Below are 18,679 nucleotides of genomic sequence, written 5' to 3' on the forward strand. Positions count from 1 at the left end.
TGACTGTCAAACTTTTATTCTTGCCTTGCAGTTGTATGTTATGTCTTAAATTACTGTGTTTGTTTTTTCTTCTGAGACTGAAGAGTATGGGTGTGTTAGAATTTGAATATTTCTTGTTAAGGTCTTGTCCTCTTGCAAAGAAGTGTGTTGAAGGGACTCCTTAGCTAATGAGATGGATTCAAGTACTGCTATCTGCAGACTACTGTTCAATTGTTTTATTGACCTTGCTGTGTGCACTTTACATGGCAAGCTGGAAGAAAAAATCGGGTTTCCATGGCTGGAATTGGCTTTGGAGGTTCAAGGAGTAGAGTTTTTCATGCTAAAAGAATGTGTTTGTTTAGTATAAAGCTCTGTGAAATTGCCAAACATTGCTCATTGCTTTACAGTTCAGAAGCTCAACATTTTTAGTAGCTGTATTGTGAAAACTTTTAGCAGCACACGAAGTTGAAAACTTCTAAACTTAAGTAGCTTCACATGCTGTAAGGTTTTGAATTACGAATTTGTATTTAGATTACTTGGAAAAACAGTTGTGACTGTCCACATCTAAGGAAGTGTGAACTGGCTAGTAAAATTGTATGCTAAGTGCATTGTGTGCAGTTGAGAGAAAGTTACATAGAGTTGCTTTTGGGTTTTCATTGAAGTAGGAAGGACTGTCACCATACATTTGTAGAAATTACCTCCTCTGAACCAGGCTACATCCACTATTTATGACAAATGCAGCTATTTTGATTAAGGATGAATTGATTTTAAATATTTGCGTTGATGATTAGGAACAATGTTCTGAGGCTAAGCTTAAACAGAAGAAGTTTGAATTCTAGTGGTGGTAGATTTTGAACAAGGTTCTGGTATTCTGATCATGATCTAGTTAGTGAAAGGTAATGCAGGGACAAACCTGATGTTTGAAGTTGTTTGTAGCTCTGCAGCCCTTCAAAACAACAATTCAGAGCTGTGGTAATTGAGCAGCTGCAGTGGCCCCAGTGCCCAGAGCTCGGTGGCTCTCGCAGGGTGAGCGGTTGTGGTGTCTCTGGTGATGCAGTTGTCTCTCACTGCCTGGTTTAGAGCATATGTCATTGAGTCATGTAGCAGGAATCTGAATCCTTTAACTGGAACTCTGACAGTTTTTCCTGGAAAAGCTTTTATGCATTCTATGATTCCATTGAAAACACTGTGAAATAAATAGGCTATGTCAGAACATCGACATGTTCAGTAATGCATAGATGGATGGCCAAAAGTTACACCTGGTGGGCAGTTTATCACTTTTTACTGGTTACTTTATTCTGTTTTAGGAGTCTTGAGTTTTCTCTAGCATGCTCTGAAAACATGATGAAAAAGAAAAAGGTGGCATTCTCTTGCAATCATATCAAAATGTGAAATGTTAATTGTGAACGATCTGCTTAGAAGGACAAAACCTAATAAATTACCATGTTTTCATTTGATACCTTTCTAATAAATTACCATGTTTTCATTTGATACCTTTGACTGGGAAACTGGAAATCCCTTCAAGTGGAGTAAAATGCTTCATCCAAATCTAAATTGATGACAGCTCAGTAGTTAGCTGTGAAGAAATCATAGCTGCTTGGTAGTGAAAACTTAGGAAGGTAGCAGGGGTATTTCTAGAATGTGCATATGGCAAATTCCCTCAAAGGAAGGCACAAAAAATGATATCCCTAGTTGCCCCCTCCCTCCCTCTTGATCTCCAAATACACAACTGAACTGGCTGAAGACAGAACACAGACATCAGTAAAACAAATAAGAAGGAATATCCTGTAGCTGGGAAATTGGCACAGTAATGGGTCTTGGTGGTAAAAACTTTATTGTTTGTGGTTTTATTTTCTGCTGATCTTGGTATCTTTTCTGAAGGAGAGCCATTGTGAGAACTGCCTTCCTTTCTATCCCCTTTCCAAACCTATAGAAAACAAAGGAGAGGAAACTGCATTAGAGTTTGAAATAGGACACCCCTTTTAGAAGTGACAAAGCCTTCTGGTCATCCAGATTTATGACTTAGGCCTCTTTATAAGGTGTGTGCTTTTGTATGGTTCTTGTTACAGAGAAGCTTAAAGGACAGTAAAGTGACAATTGCTTTACCCAGTACTCTTCTAGGGGAGGGGACACCTGCTCTGTGCCCCGCTGCCCAGGTCAGTGTCCCTGTTTGCACATATGATATTCCTCATAACTGGGACAAACCTAGTAGTAGAATCATGGAGTGAGAGAACTTATGGCAGTTTTCTTCCTAACTGTGACTGAAGCAGGTAAGACACTGGCTGTTCTTGGGTTGTACATAGAGAGATTCCTAGGACACCTTGTGCCACTCCTCTTTCATTTTGTTTGTCCAAAAGCCAGTCTAGCAAGTTCCAGGAGTTGTTCAGCACAAATAAACTCTTGCAGTAACACAGGGCTGTGACACTCAAGTTGGTTCTGCTCAGCAGGGCAGTGCAAGGGGAATGGCAGAATGAGGGGAGCAGTGCCAGTAACACCGGTGAGAGAGAATCATTTCCTCCACCTCTGACTGTTCCTGGGGAGGTGGCCCTCAGCACAGGTGAATATCATTGCTGCTCATCAGAGACCTCTAGGCTGTGTTAAAGGAGTTGCCTGAGAGACAGAGTAAAGCTATTAAGATTAGCTTTATGTAGAGGGAGCAGAAGGGAGCTGGGAACACAAAACTCCTTAGCAGTGGCAAAAAAGGGAGATTATGGAGCAAGGGGGAAATTCTCTACTGTTATTTGAATTGTATTGCCTTTCTTCCCAGCTTTAACACTATTTCTATGGCTGACTTTTAAAATTGCATCAATTGACAAGTCTGTAGGTTATGGAGTTGGACAGGGATTTGGGGTGGGGATTAAGGTTCTCTTAAAGTGAAGTACTCTCAGTTCAGCTGTGTAGATGGAAGGAGGTAGTTAGGTTTAACTTTCAGATACAGCACAGTATTGTTCTCTTTGTTTTGAGAAACTGAGTGATTTAATATGTGTGATTTCTCTCAATCTTCCTTATGCATGGATAAGGGAGTGTGCTTTTGTGCAGCTCATCTGTAAAGCTATTGGGTTGCACACATTCCTGCTTCCTCTGCTGTCACCCATTCCCTCCCTCCCTCCACTCCCCCAGTGCCAGTTAAGACTAGCCTTTAATTGCAGTGTCCCAGTGACTTGATGCCAAAGGTACAAGGTACCCCTCTGATTGTCACAGTTAAGTGATTTGCAGTTGCCTCTACTCAGTGCAATGAATGTAAACTCACTGAAGAAATGAAAATTTTGGTCTTGCTGTGTAAATTGACTTTCTGCAAAGGCAACTGTTTCTGAAGTTCCACCCCAGTATTAATGTGTGCGTTTGTAGTTGTGTTAAATAGTGATATTTGTTAGAGTTCTGTTTTTGATTAATATTTCAGGCTAAGAAAACTTGGATGGAGCTGGTAGAGATGCTCTACTGGGTGGGAGCCAAAAGTCTAACCACCACCAGCAAGAGCTACCTACACCAATATAATTAAGATCAACAGCACAGATTCTAGTCTGGTCTCCTTTTGCAGAAAGTTAATTTTAAAGTAAGACCAAAACCTTTTTTCTAATACATTGAATATGTAAGTCTGTACATTCTTCTCTGAGGGATTGTCCATATGGCTTCTGCAGCTTTGTGAGCAGGATGACATTTTTTGACACAATGATCTACTGTAGCTGTGCCTGTGGTGTTCATGCCCTCATGCCTCTAATCCAGGTGTACAAAGGGCCCAGCAGCTTCCTCCTGCCTGTGGCACTGAGATACAGCCTGGACACTGTTTGTCATCTCTTCTTTTGCATTGTCTGCTGATATTTTGTTCATAAGCCTGGTTATCTGTGGAACCCTGTGTATAAGTACAGTCTTGTTCCACATTTTAGGCTTAACTTGCTGTGCTTCCATGAAAAATGAAAAGATGTAAAATTACTCATTTTTTAACTGAAGCCTTTTGTCATTTGTGTCCAAATGTTCAAGTGTACTACTGGGCTGATACTGCTTAATTTATAAACAAAGCCTGAACATTAAAAAGACCTGAATGGACACTCATGTTCTATGCCTGCTCAGACACTGAACTGAAAAATGTAAGATGTATGTTGGTGCTGCAGTCTGTCCCATGTCTCACCATCCAGTTCACCTGCAGTTGGTTCCTCAAGCTTCCTTCCTGCACTGGCTCAGGTATTTTCCTCCTCACTCTACCTCAACAGCCTGTTAGGGATGACACTGTTGCAGTGTTGCTTTCTCAAAGATTGAGGTAATACCAGAGGTAGGAGACAAGAGTCAGGAAGAGGATTTAACACAAAGCTTGAAAATGCAGGCTCTGCCCACTGAAGCTATTTGCCATATCTGTTGTTAGCAATTCTCTTGGTCTAGTCACTGCCTTTACAGGTGGCCAGCTAAGACTTTGGAACAATTGTGGTTTTACACATTCTGATCGTGTCAGGGACACAGATCTCAGACCTAGGAAAGTTTTTTTTGCTTCATTTTTTTGGGGGGGGGATGACTCAGCCAACATTTAACAGGTTGACTGAATTAAAAGGAGGTGGTTTTGGCACCAGCTTTGTCTAAGGATCTTTGTTCTGTAATGGAATTAAATCATGACACACTGTTCTCTTATGTCCCATCTTGTCAAATCATTCTTCTGTGACCATTTTAACAATTGCTCGTTTCTGTTCCTTTTCCTGTTTTTTAATATCACAGAGACGTAATAAGGAGAATCCCATGCTAAAAGTAACTGAAAGCTTTCTGTAGGGGTACTGTAAAAGACAGCTTTTGTGTGTGTGTGTTTTCCTACAGCCTCAGTACCTGTAGTACTATTGAGTCTGGAACCTCACTGGAGAGTGCAGTCAGTCAATCAATCCCAATCACTTGTTTGGAGTCAGATATTTTACTACTTTACTCAAAGAGACTTTGTAAACTGAAAACAGCACAGCCATTCTGTATTCCAGTTGGATTATGTAGATTAAGTTTAATCAATAAGGTCAACTGAGTTGGTCTGTAGTCTTGAAAAGGATAGTTACAATGAAAATTAAGAAAATGAGGAGACTGCTGTACAGCAACAGGTGTAGTTTGCTATATTTAGACTGTTTCTGCCCTTAAGTTGATGAAATCTTAGTTGTACTGCTGGTTGTGGTGCACAAGAGGAGCTTTGTCAGCACAAATACTTTACACCCATTCACAAGCCACTGTTAATATCTGTAAATGTGTTAGTAACCTGCAGGAGGCTGTAGTGTTCTTCAGCATAGCTCTGTACCTGCCAAGTGTAGTCTGGAGTTTCCCATGTGCCCACTTAGAGAAAAGAGCAAAATAAACCTCTAAATCCTTGGGGTTTAGTGCTGTCTGTGAAGTGGCTGTCAAGTGCTTTAGTCTGTAGATGATCACTTGAACTGTGCCACATCTGCAGTGCTGAAAGGACTCAGAGTCAGGGACCAGTGATAGCTGACACAGAGCCATGGGTGACTTGTCCATCACATATCACTCCACTGGCAGTTGTGAGATGATTTTCCTGGATCTTCAGGACTTCTGAGGGAGATTTTTCACTGCTCTTGCCTTAATTCACCCTCTTCTCTCAGCAGTCCATGTGAAGGAAACAGGTGAAAGCAGAGTTCAGCCTCAAGAGTGGGACAGTAGCAAAGAAGTCTGGACTCAGCTTGCAGAAACCAAATGCTTTTGTGGTCAGAAGGAAAGCATTTTAGTTTATTTACCCTACAGCTCTTGTTTAGCCATTCTCATGTAAATTAATAGAAAGAGATGTAAAAAAGCACATATATGCATTGCTTGGAAATCTCTTTCCCCAACCTTGTTCTTCTATATCAGTTTCCAGAAACAGAGCTCATGCGGATTAAAACTGTCCTGGATAGCAACAGACACTTTTCTTTCTGAACATTGAGTGTGTACCAGAATTGGAATTCTGATAAATCAAATTATGTTGTTAATTTCAAGCTCCTTATTCTGTTTGAGAATAGGGAATAGCACCAAAACTGTCAATTAATTTACAGGTATGATATGTAGGCACCTTGTCACACAGAACTGTGCTGTATTGCCAGGAAAAGCAGTTCAGTGAACCCACATGAACACACTGGCTCTGCTTCCACAGCAAGGTTTGGGAATGTGCAAAATCTCATTGCTTACCTAAGGGAATCTCAGCTGTATGGGGGCCCATTTATTTGTACCCACCTACTGCTATAGTTGGATGGGGATAAACATTTTCTTTTTAATTTTTTGAAGACAGCACCACAGGTTTGAGAAATAAAGACAGCTGAAAGTGCAGTGCAGTTCCCCAGAATCACATCTGGCTCTTTTGACTTTCTGATAGGTAGTTGTTATAACACTATTCAAGATTTGTTTTGTACAGAGTCTTACTGTAGGTAAAATAGATCTAACACATACAAGCAAGAGTTTCCTGGGCTCCTTATGTAGCAGTGGAGGTTAGTGGCACCCATAAAATAATGAAGATCCCTGTCAGTGACCAGGGGTAAATTGGTGATTGCTTTTCAGTTGCCAAGAGTGGAATCTGTGTGCACAATACCTTAAAGTAAGAGTAATTACTGTTTCTGTGGTTGAAATGGATGCCTATGTGATCTGTATGGATTCCACAACCTGCCTGATTCTGCTTTCCCTGCTTCTATAGGGTTTTCTCTAGAAGTCTTGTGTGATGAAAATACTGCAGAATGATTGAACCTATACTCCTTCATGTCCTGCTGCATGGATGGAGAGGAAGTGAAGCTAAATAGGCCGCTTGGGTACTGGCACAGCACAAATGGAGTTTTCAAACAAAACCTCCTAATTGCAATTAGCATATGTCAGGGAAAAAGAATCTCAATTTCCACATATTCAGAGGATTAAGAAGATTGTATTAAATGTCTTATTCTGTATTTGAGAGGTCCTTTTGGAAAGCAGAGCATTCCAAATGCTGAATTATACTGGTAATATTTTTATGAAGGTTTTGAAAATGTTAAAGTGAATACCATTGACACATGTAATACTGGGGGATAAAATGTGCTCGTTATGTAGGCACTCAGGGGAGAAGAGCTGTCTACTAATATGTTTCTACTAATATTTTGTACTGGTTTTTTTATCTTTAAGAATGAAACCAAGAAAAATTAAAGAAGATGATGCTCCACGAACGATAGCTTGTCCTCACAAAGTAAGTGCTCAGATTCTGAGTAGATAGTAATTTGTAGATCAGAATTTTGTATTGATGTTTTCTCTTGAGAATGAATAACTAAAATATCTTACTGTTAATAGTATACACTCAGTTAAATATATTTTAGTTGTCATTCTCTAGAGGCTTCCTTTAAAACCTTTCACTGAATAATATATTATTCCCATTCCTTGTCTTAAGGTTAGTGCATCCCTAATCTTCTGGTAACCATGATGCACAGTCCCTAACATGCTGCTTTTACTGTTGTGATTTCCCGACACCCAAGAATACATACTTGAAAGAATGTTCTGAAAGCTGTTCAAAGTACGTTCCTAAGATCTATATATCCTCTGCTTGGAAACTATGACAGATTTGGAGTCTAGATCAGGAATCAGCAATTTATGGTGCAGATGCCAAAGTCAGCTTTATTGGAAGACTCAGAATTGCATTCCACAGAGCTGGAAAGTGCATCATCATGAGAGAGAGAGGCAGGCATCCTTGAGATGTGATTCTGATCCACTGGTAGCAAGGAACCTTCTGTCTGGAATAAATGTTGCCAGTCACCTAGATTGGTAGCCTGTGGCTTTACTGCATTATCCAGCTTTTGTAGTGCTTCTTTTAGCTGATTTAGTCTGTGACTATAAAAAAGACAAACACAATCTTGCTGACTTCTGGTCTAGATAAGTGTGAGCCTAAGCAAATAATCAGGGCAGATAGCTATTAGAGTTATTCATTAGAGAGCATGAATAGAAGGCTACTTTTGACAGCCATGGTGTAAGGAATTTTCTGAATTCCTCTTTGTGCTTATATTGATTTCCAATTCTCCACATTCTAGAAGTGTCATGTTTTTTGGTAATACAGTATGCAGAGATACAGGAACAGTTATTTTTTACTATACCAAGGACTGTTACCTTCATTTCTTTGATTTACTTTTTCATAGCCTCAACTTCATCTAAACGGGGGGGGGGAAAAAACAATGTTCTGTCCTTCCATTTTCTATCTTGTAGTGTGTGTGGGCTTTGTGCATTTATGAATTCAGTTTAACAAAAGAAAAATATTGTAGCTGTACCTGCTTCTCTGAGAGGCAAGAAGGGACTTAGAAATAAATGCGAAAAAAAGTTGATGGTCTGTTTACTTTAGCACTGCTTTGCCCCACCCAGTTCTGCTATGTGCCATGAATGGTGGCACAGTGCTTCAAAATTAGCCAAAGTGGTTCTAGTGCCTGAAGAGAGAACTCCTGAAAGTGACGTTTTGCCCCTTTTTGTAAGAAACAAAGCTTATTTAAATGTATTTAGGAAAAAAAAAGGGCCTGCAGAATTCAAGATTAGCAGTTTACCAGTCTTTTAGGTACTGTTAAATTTTATGCCTCATACCACAGTGGTGTTGGCAGACTAGTCTTATAAGTTTAAACAGTATCACTAGTAGTACAGGTAGGATTTATGATTATTAATAGGATTTTATGAGGGATTTTGAGCCTTGAGGGAGACATTTATAAAACATATGATAGATATCTGTTGATTGTCACTAAGAAGTGAAAAAAATGTAGAAAGATTAGGTAAATAGAGCCCCAAGTTACTGCTGGCTTAAGCATACTCTGGAATCAAAAGTGGTATTCCCGTGTCAATGCAGGGTTGACTTCCAGGTTAAGACTTTTGATGCTGAACCTGAATTAATGTCTTCTGCATTTGGATTGAGCTGGGACTAACTCATACTGTATTCTGCTGCCCAGTATCACTTTGTAGGTTTAATCTGCAGCAGCAGTGGCACTCTCTGTCCCAAGGGGGTAGTGATCAGGCTGCTGTTTCCAGTTTGGACAAGGTAGTTCCTGTAAGTTGTTACGTGCTGGAAATCCTCTTGCTCCATTTGTTCTCAGAAATGGGCAGGACAGAGAAGGAAGAGAACAGAATGTTGGGAGATGGTGCACATACCACTTGGTACTAGGGAATAACCTGTGGTATATTAAAGACCACAGGTCATATATTGTAGTACTGTAGTTCTCACTCAGAATATAGCCCTTTGAAGAGCACACCATAGGTATCCATGAACTCTCTTTCTGTCTTTTGTTTTTTTTGGTTGGATTTTTGTTTTGTGTTTGCTTTTTTTTTTCCCTCTGAAACCTGTTAAGTGCTTTTGTTCCGTTTATTCATTTGCTTCTGTCAGAATCTGCATCTTCTCCATAAGACTGTCCTGTTATTATTCATTTGACTACAGATGGCTCACAATAATGAGTGAGGAAAGGGTTTGGGATCTTTTTGTTTGAGATTGGGTTTAGGTTTTATTTTATCAGCTTTCCAAATGATTAGTTTTTTCTTATATTGCTTTTTAAGAAGTAAATGTAAGGGATGTTCTTTTCAGGGCCAACTATTAAGAAAGTATTCAGGATATAAAAGCATTTAAAATGCTTGTACTATAGCAGATAAAACCTTTTTTATGAGAACTAGCTTATCTACTAATTGAGTTTCACTGTTCCTTTTAAGGGCTGCACAAAGATGTTCAGGGACAACTCTGCCATGAGGAAGCATCTGCACACTCATGGCCCTCGAGTACACGTCTGTGCAGAGTGTGGCAAGGCCTTTGTGGAGAGCTCGAAGCTAAAGCGGCATCAGCTGGTTCACACCGGAGAGAAACCCTTTCAGGTACTGCTCCCTGCAGGCAGAGTGCCACACTCCCCTGGCAACATGGACACTCCAGCTGTAAGCTGGCTTCCACAGGGCTTGGGCATGCTGGGGCTCTTCTCAAATCACATGAGGCGCCTGAAAAACTGAGAGTCCCCTTGAGTTAATTAGGCTATTATTTGATTATTTACATGGCCTTCTCTTAGTGGATGTATGTGGGAGATACCTTTCAAAATACGATGTAAAGTTGCCCTCTTTAAAAATGAGGTCTGCAGTTACTAGAGAAATTAGAAAATGTCTCTTTCTCCTCATCATCTTTTCAGCTTAGTGCTTGTGGGTAACTGAGACTTGAGGCTGCTTGCTCAGTCAGTTACCTCAGGGTACTGATTCTCAGTAGGGTTTATTAATCAGTTTTCAACAAAACTATGGTGTCACTGAATCTCTTTCCATTTATACTGAGTGATGTGGGCTTCTGCCACCAGAGGTCCCCTGCCCTCTTCATATGATACTCCCTATAAATCTTTAAAGTTATTCTTAGTCTTGAGCACATATGTGTTCCCCAGAACACATTAAAGATATGTAGGGTTTTTTGTTGTTGATTATTTTCTAAAACATTATTCCAGAAACTTGATTTGCAGTCGTCAGGCATTCACTTGGATGCATGCATTGAATATTCTGTGTGGTAAATATAAGTATTTAACACCAAATGTGCTGTCCTTTTTATATCAAGCCCATCTGAAAAAAGGTAAAAAAAGCCCATCCTAAGGCAGATAAAATGAGAAAATCTTTGCAAATCATCACTCGGAGGGGGAAGTTCTGTTGTGAAATCCTGTTTCTGTTTTTGTTGTATGGTTTCACATGCAGAGAAGGTGCCTTTAGTGGAAGTGCTTGCTTGCATGCTGGAGGTCATTTATCTCCCTCTTTGAAAATAGATGTGTTATTGTATATGTACTATATGCTGAAGTCTTGCAGGTTTTAGTGCAGTTCACAGGGGATCCCCGCAGCTTCACCCAGAACAATTTTCAGCCTCTGGCTTCATGTTTGTGCAGTCTAGTGATTTAAAGAAGACTGTTTTTCTGCTTAGTGATGGAGCTGAGTTCCACTAGCTAACAGAGTGTTTTTTCCTTCCAACAGTGTACATTTGAAGGCTGTGGAAAGCGTTTTTCACTGGACTTCAATTTACGCACACACGTGCGAATTCACACTGGCGACAGGCCCTACGTTTGCCCGTTTGACGGCTGCAATAAGAAGTTTGCGCAATCAACCAACCTGAAATCTCACATCTTAACACACGCTAAGGCCAAAAACAACCAGTGAAAGTCGAGGAGAACGTTCTCGAACTCAAAGCATCTTACAGGAAAATCAATTGGAAAGAAATACGCCTCCCCTTTGTATATTGTTTCTAGGAAAGAATTTTAAAAAGAACCCTACAAAACTAAAGGACGTGTTTTGATAAGTAGTAAATAAAAAGCAAAAAAAATCCACACAGAAAACTTGAAGGTGACATTGCTAAGATGATCCACCTTGGTCTGTAACCCCGTTTCAAGAACACGGTGTTTTGTAAAGTGTGGCCCCAGCAGGACGGGTCAGCTCATGAACTTGCACCAGAAAAGACAATTCTTTATACAACAGTGCTAAAATTGGACTTCTTTTCACATTCTTATAAATATGAAGCTCACCTGTTGCTTACGATTTTTTTTAATTTTGTATTTTCCAAGTGTGCATATTGTACACTTTTTGGGGATATGCGTAGTAATGCTATGTGTGATTTTCTGGAGGTTGATAACTTGCTTGCGGTAGATTTTCTTTAAAAGAATGGGCAGTTACATGCATACTTCAAAAGTATTTTCCTGTAAAGAAAGAAAAGTTATATAGGTTTTGTTTGCTATCTTAATTTTGGTTGTATTCTTTGATGTTAACACATTTTGTATAATTGTATCGTATAGCTGTAATGAAATCATGTAGTATCAAATATTAGATGTGATTTAATAGTGTTAATCAATTTAAACCCATTTTAGTCACTTTTTTTGGAGAAATACTGCCAGATGCTGATGTTCAGTGTAATTTCTTTGCCTGTTCAGTTACGGAAAGTGGTGCTCAGTTGTAGAATGTATTGTACAGGCACTGACCGTTTATTAACACCTGATAATATGTACATCCCCCATGTAATAGAAAGGACAACAATAAAACAGTGGTCCTAAAGAAAGAATCTGGCAGAAAATGATCTGTAAGCGCAGTCAATTTTCTTTTGTTGTCCAGAGCAGTTCTAGTTCCTCTTGACCTCCCAGAAATTGGAAGCTAAATAAACTCAAGTTTCCTTTACTTTGCATTCAATTACAGTGATTTGTGATGCAGTTAATACCACATCAGGTGGTATACCTAAACAGAATTGCTGACTGTAATTCTGGTTTTGAGTGACCTAGACTTCCATTAACTGCAACGATGGATTTGGAGAGTTGGCAGTGTAGTGGGGAGTGTTCTGTGTGCCTGGACAGCAGCTAGGTAAAACAGTACAGGAAATAACTTAATGGAAGCCTTTTTTTAGTCAAGGTAAGGAATGTTGGCAGTTTAAATGCAGTAACAATAGAAAGTGGAGGAATGGTAGGGTTTGGGTGATCATACCAGGAAAAAAAAGAAACTGTTTCTTCTTTTGGCTGACTTGCTTGAGTGTAATGATAAAAATTTTTGGAACCCTATTGGACACCTTTTGTTTCAAAACAAGAAGTTCTAAGAGAACTAGATGGAGTTGAGTTTTGATGGTCTAACTAAGAGTGGTTCCTTCTCATTTGTTCAAGTGTTCAAAGAAAACTTAGCAGATACTATAGTACAATGTGACAGATTAATAAACAGAAAAAATTGCAGAGAAATGCATAAATTATTTTTTAGAGGCATGTAACATATTTTAATGCAGTAAAAAGTGTTGTTAATCTTTTTCTGAATTCTGTTCTTAAAAGGTTCATCAACGTTTTCATTGCTAATACTGTAAAACTTAATTTTGAGTCCAGTGTTGGTGGTAGTGGCAAAAACATGGGTAATAAAGAAACTGCACTTAAGACCAAGGGAGTTTTCATCCATACATAAGTTAACCTGAACACTGCAACTCTAGTCTGAGGTTATTAGGAGTAGAAAGAAAGTTGGGACATTTAATTGTAAAGTATGCGTTAGAATTTTGGCAGTATTTTTTCTTTTATATATAAGCAGTTTTTGAACAGGACAATATACTGAAACTTGTATAGTTATAGTTAAATTAAATTCTGTATACAGTTAAATTAGTGTCTATTCTTTTTGGAAGGAAATAAAATTAATTCAGTCTAGTTCTAATTGACCTTATATCTTTTCTTAAGCAGTATCTGTGATGGTGTTAGGCTTACACAGAAGTTTTCTTTCCTGTGTCATAAAGCCATTTATTGAATTGCAAGGTGTCAGTACTTCATCCTTGAACATACATTAACTGAGCTGTTACTTAAAACATACATTTTGAGAGTAAGTTATGTTAAATATTGATTTGAGGACCAACTGGGAACTGTAGCAGTTATTGCCTCTGGTTGTATTGCATCTGATTACAGAGAGACATTTCCATCTAGGCCTCAAATCAGTAGCACTCAATGTACTCCTGAGTGTAAGTAGCAACACTCAGTAGCTTGAAAGGTCTTGCTTTGTAAGTACCTAATTCCATCCTGGGTATGAATAAGTACAAGTACTGAGCAGCTGCTGTAACTTGTTTAAGCTTTTAAAGTATAATTGGCACACCTTGCTCTTAAAACATCCTGCTTGATTGATTCCAGAGTTTTCCTCAAGGTTTTTCAGTGAAGAAATTACAGGATTTGAGAATAGCAGCAGAGTTGACTTTGAAACCACCATTGCCAGCGTGCTCTTGAGTTCCTGCTTTCCACCACCAATTTGTGAGCAAGTTCAGGTAAGGGGAGGAGAAGACGAGGGGTGGTAGAAATGTGGGTTTAAAACTGGCAAAAAATTTCCATGCTTACTCATTCCACATGTTCTACTGCTCGTTTGATTGTACATATACCTTGTTTGGTTCTGCTGCTGTCAGAATGAAAGGAGGCAAACTCAGACCAACTTTAAAGGTAGAACTGACCAGACTTTATCTGTTTATGGTCTGTCAGTAAATGCAAAACAAACAAATAGTAATTATTTGTGGAGAGTGTTTCTTGAAAAGCTTGTAGGAGGACTTCAGATTCAGATTTGAAATGCTAAGAGACTAAATCCTTAGTGAAACAGAATGCCAGGACCTCTGAATTTTAGTTATCTCCTGTTTGAAGAAGGTCACTGTGGAATTGAGGTAGTGCATTTTGACTTTTCCCTGAAGTGGCTGCAAGTTGTCAATCAACAAAGCCAAATACTAAACACATCCTAACAACAGTTTGTCAACAATGATGTAGCTTTAAGGGCAGATGGAGATCCTTTCTCTCTGCTAATTCCACAGTGGGTAAAAAGCAGAAGATCCAATAATTACCAAAAATAGCAAAAATGTTTGAAGAAATTGAATCCCTTCAAAGTGTCATGGCTGTGATAATAACAAGTGTTTCCATATGCTCATGTAGCTCACAGGGTATTTTGTCATTATGCCTTGGAAAAACTGGGGATGGTTGGTTTTTCTACTCAGTTAAGATGTGTGAACTTGAGGACAGTATGTGCTGAATTTCCTTCTTCCAAGTGTTTCCTTAATACCTTGAAGAAATTGAGAAAATCTGGAATTTTCATCAGGGCTGCTAGACAAATCTGTCTGGGATGTCTTAATCAGTCAAGTGGCAGCTGCTACTGGCATTGGTTGGTATATAATGTGTGTCTATAATGTGCCATCTGTAATGATTGCACTTCAGAGTAAGTTTTTCATCTGTACAGCACCTTCTAAAATCTGCTGTGTAATCCTGGTGTGAGGAGAGGAGTAAAGCATGTTTGTGTCAGCAATGAGATTAACTGCACTCATGTTCCTGGAGCACTTAAAGCTACCAAGGGGAGCCTGGGGTGGATTTCAAAACAGAATATTGGGTGTGAATTTTGTAGGCAGGAATACAAATAAGAGTTCACTTCAGTATTCTTGTTCCTGGCTGTGTAAATGGAATACTTTAAAAAGTAGTACTTTCCTTGGGAAGAGTCCCCGGGCAAAAGAATGGGAAAATGAAGTAGAGCAGAGGGAGTGCAACCCTGCTGCTGAACCCAGGGAGCAGAAACATCTGCACAGTGTCTAAAGGTAGACATGAACCAGAGCAGGACTGAATGTGCTTGTATTATGATATTCAGTGTTCAGTTTGATAATATGAATTGGTCTAGTGTCAATTGCAAGAGTGTGATAATGGCTTAACAGCAATGCTGAAATGCCACCTGGGTGGCTACTGATTTAATTTTGTGAGGTAATTGAATCAATGGTTCTTTTCTCAACTTCATTCTCTTTGCCTAAAGCAAACCAGCTTTTATGTGTACTCTCAATGATCCTATATTATTAAGATAGTTTAACTTAAGAATTTTTTTCAGTCCTTTTCTCTGGAAGTGGCCTGAAAAGTGTTGGATTTCCTTTGGGGCAAGCACATCAGATTCTGTATAAGGGTTAATGTGAATTTTTCAGGTCCTGGTTTCCCCTGAAGTGGCAGGAAACAGTTTTGCTGTAGGTAAATGAATAAGATTCGTTATAGCAACTGGGTTTTACACAATTCCCATTTTAGGGTTTTCCAAGTCTTCTGTTACTTTTTCCAAGAGAAAAGCTCTAAGCCTGGGTGCTGGTTGGGTGCCACAGCTTCTGATGTGTGTCATGGTGTGGACCTGATATATTTTCACCAGGTTCCTGTGTCTGCTGGGAGCTCTCCTCGGGAGCAAGCCTGAAGTTCTGTCCAAGAGCTGGTGAATTTTGGGAGGGAGAGAAAAGGGTGGAGAGTCTGTGGTGCCCTTGCAGGATTTAGGGTGCTCCTTTAGCCACCCCTTTTTAAGTGATGTTGTGGGTTTAAGTGTGATTCCTCTAATCGCTCTGCTGTCAGCTGTGTCAGTGCTTTGTTTGGGTTCAGGAGCTCCGGGTTCAGTCTGCCAGGAGGTGGCAGTGAATTGCCTGTTTGCTCGGCGTGACCAGCAGACAGAATGGCAGTGCCAGGTCAAGTGAGTGTCCTGAGGCCTTCAGTGGACCTTGACAGACTTGGAGTGTGCCAGTGGCAAAGAGTAAATTGCCCACTTGCCACTGAGAAAATAAGAATTACAATTGTGTGCTGATTTCTTAAGAGTCCTGAGTTTAGTTGTGCGTTCATTAAAAGCACCAGCAAGGCATTGAAAATAAAAGACTGTAAATAAAAATTGTTGAGTGTGACATGGGTCAAATATACAAATTGTGAGGGTCATATATACATACATTCATCAAATATTAAATAGAGAGTAATGTGGGAATCCAGTGATCAATGGTGTTATAATGAATGTGCTTTCAGCTGTGAGTGGCTGTTTTGGTTAACTGCTGGACCTGTAAGACATCACTGCTTCTCTCCAGCAGAGGCATCCTGAAAAGTCCCAGCTCTTCTGAGGCAGTTTGGGCCTTTGCCTCAGTCTGTTGCTGCTCATAATGTGTGCAAGGCCACTGCAGAGACTGCACAACAGGACCCATGTTGCATTGGAGTCCTGCATTGCTGCTCTTTGGGGGATCAGAGATCTCAAGTAACGTGTTTTCCTCCCTGGAGCAGCCCCAAAGTAAAGGTGTATTTCAGAAGAATGTGAATGACCAATATTTTTGAGATAATTGATAGAGCATGTGAAGACTGTGGCATAATAGGTACTGCTTGTTAAACAGTGGCAAATCCACACACAGAAGGTCTTGGTGACCAGATAGCTCCTAATGTCCTTTGGCTAAAGCTCACCTTGGGAACTGATTGCAAGACAAATCTGTGGAAAACTGTTGGTTAGTGTTTTGATTTAAGGGCTCACAAAGTCAGGGGTCCTTCAGAGTTGCAAGGTGGACTTGCCAAGGACCTCACTGACCTTGCCCATGCCAATTCTGGCTTACAAAGGTTTTGACTGCCTCACACATGGGGCATCATGCAGCTTATGCTTTGACTTATTTTTCAACACATGTATTTTTTTCTCAGCAAAACAGAAAATTTGGCCTTTTGATATAGAATCCTTCAGTTTTCAGTCTTACCTGATGCTTTGACTGAACCTTCAATGGATTTATATGAATCCACTGACTCCCACAGCTTTAAAGGGCATACAAATGTTTATGATTTTAAAATGGATTGTAAGGAATAATACTTATGGGAGATCTTCAGGTTTTCCTCTTGTGTGGTTGGTTGGTTTGCTAGTTTTTATTTTTTCCTCCTGCATAGGTTAGGGACAGGGATTTCATCTCAATTTTTTCCAGAGTGTGAAATGAAAATGTGTCCAGTCTCTCAGTTAAGAACTGGCAGGGAAGCAGGAAACTGCCTGGATTAATTTAAGGGTAGAAGTAGTTACTACATTTACCTCCTTTAACTGCAGTTTAAAAGTTTGAACTTTATTACCAGCCTGTTTTGAAAGCACCTCTGACAGATTCTTCTTAAGTGGAAATACCCCAGTTCACAAGGAAGAAGGTGTATGGGCTGGTTGATTGCAACACTGAAGTATTCCTAATCTACAGTAAATCTCTGCTTAAGATAATAGATCAAATCCTAGAAGAAGAATATTCTGTTTATTTTGTAGCAACTTTAATCTGGCCAAGTCAAATTACTTGAGGAACACTTCTTTCTCTTCTGTTATATTTATAGGAAATGGTGCAGACCATGAGGTCAGGCTTCATTATGATTTTAGTATTTTATTGATTGACTCATGGATGTGGCTAAAATGGTACAAGTCTATGTTACTGTCAATAAAAATGCAGTGGGCTTCTTTCAGTAAGAAAAACAGTCATAATAAATTATGATAGTGAATGATAACTAAGCAATTGGACTATGTTAGTTACATTTTATAGACCTCTAAGAATATTTTGTGAACATTAGAACTTGACATTCTTCTATTTATATCAATCTATAGGTCATTAGTGTACACTGCAGACCTTGCCTTGATTTCAGTTTATTTATTGATGAACCTGTACAACTCAAAATCACTTCCTAGGTCAACTCAGTTAAAACTAGTAATAAACTATAAGTAGAAAAGCTTTTATTGTATTTCTTTATGTATTATTGTGCATATTATGTCACTTTTTTTCTGTTGGTGATAACCACTTTTGCAGTTATTGAGGACAACACTAATACAAAAATTGCAAAACAGTTGCACTGGGAAGATGAAAATGGCTCATTTTCCTCTGCTTGTCTCCCCTGGACATGCATAAATTCCTGAACATGGCAAGCAGCAGTTTGCTTCCCCTTGGTATACATCAAAGGTTGGCCCAGCAAGTTCTCTGCTTCCCTGCTCTCTTGCTGTGCCCCCAGGGTCCCTCAGATCCTTCATCTGTCTCCATGGCTGTGGTGTTTGACAGGGCACGTTGGCTTGGGTAAGCTTCTATTTTCTCTGCCTGTTTTTGTGGCAGAGGAGGGGTTTAACTGCACATTCTGCTAATCTAACAGTGTTTGGCACACTTCTGGGTTTTAAATTGTTCTTTCAATATCCATGGATTAAAAGTGGGGCTAACAGCAGCTAACATTGAACTGTTAACACCTGTTGTCCAGCATAATAATAAATACATTTCATTTCAAAGAACAAACACCTCTTTTCTTTGCAAGGTCAACATTTACATTTGTGTCTTAGTCTTTTTCCCAGCATGCTGCCAGTGCTTCACCTGCAATGGACAGGTTTTCATCCCTTGAATGTCTTTCTACCCCTTTACCTGAACCATATGGAAAGCTTTATCACAGAATGGGTTGGAAGGAGCCTTAAAGATCATCTAATTCCATCTAATTCCAGCACCCCCTGTCATGGTCAGGGACACTTTTCACTAGACCAGGTTGCTCAGACCTCCATCCAGACTGACTTGGACACT

At 39.5% G+C, this 18,679-nt stretch overlaps 1 protein-coding gene across 1 annotated transcript in view; it reads left to right on the forward strand.

Moving 5' to 3' along the window:
• YY1 (YY1 transcription factor) overlaps nt 1-17,857 on the forward strand; it is a 30,347-nt gene extending 12,490 nt beyond the window's left edge. The window contains exons 3-5 of the mRNA XM_058806286.1: nt 7,066-7,126; nt 9,601-9,759; nt 10,873-17,857. Of these exons, the coding sequence (XP_058662269.1) occupies nt 7,066-7,126; nt 9,601-9,759; nt 10,873-11,055 (403 nt within the window). The 3' untranslated portion in view covers nt 11,056-17,857. The remainder of the gene's footprint in view (nt 1-7,065; nt 7,127-9,600; nt 9,760-10,872) is intronic.
• The last annotated feature ends 822 nt before the right edge of the window (nt 17,858-18,679 follow it).

The sequence above is a fragment of the Ammospiza caudacuta genome, chromosome 6 (genome assembly GCF_027887145.1).
Source record: "Ammospiza caudacuta isolate bAmmCau1 chromosome 6, bAmmCau1.pri, whole genome shotgun sequence".
NCBI lineage: Eukaryota > Metazoa > Chordata > Aves > Passeriformes > Passerellidae > Ammospiza > Ammospiza caudacuta.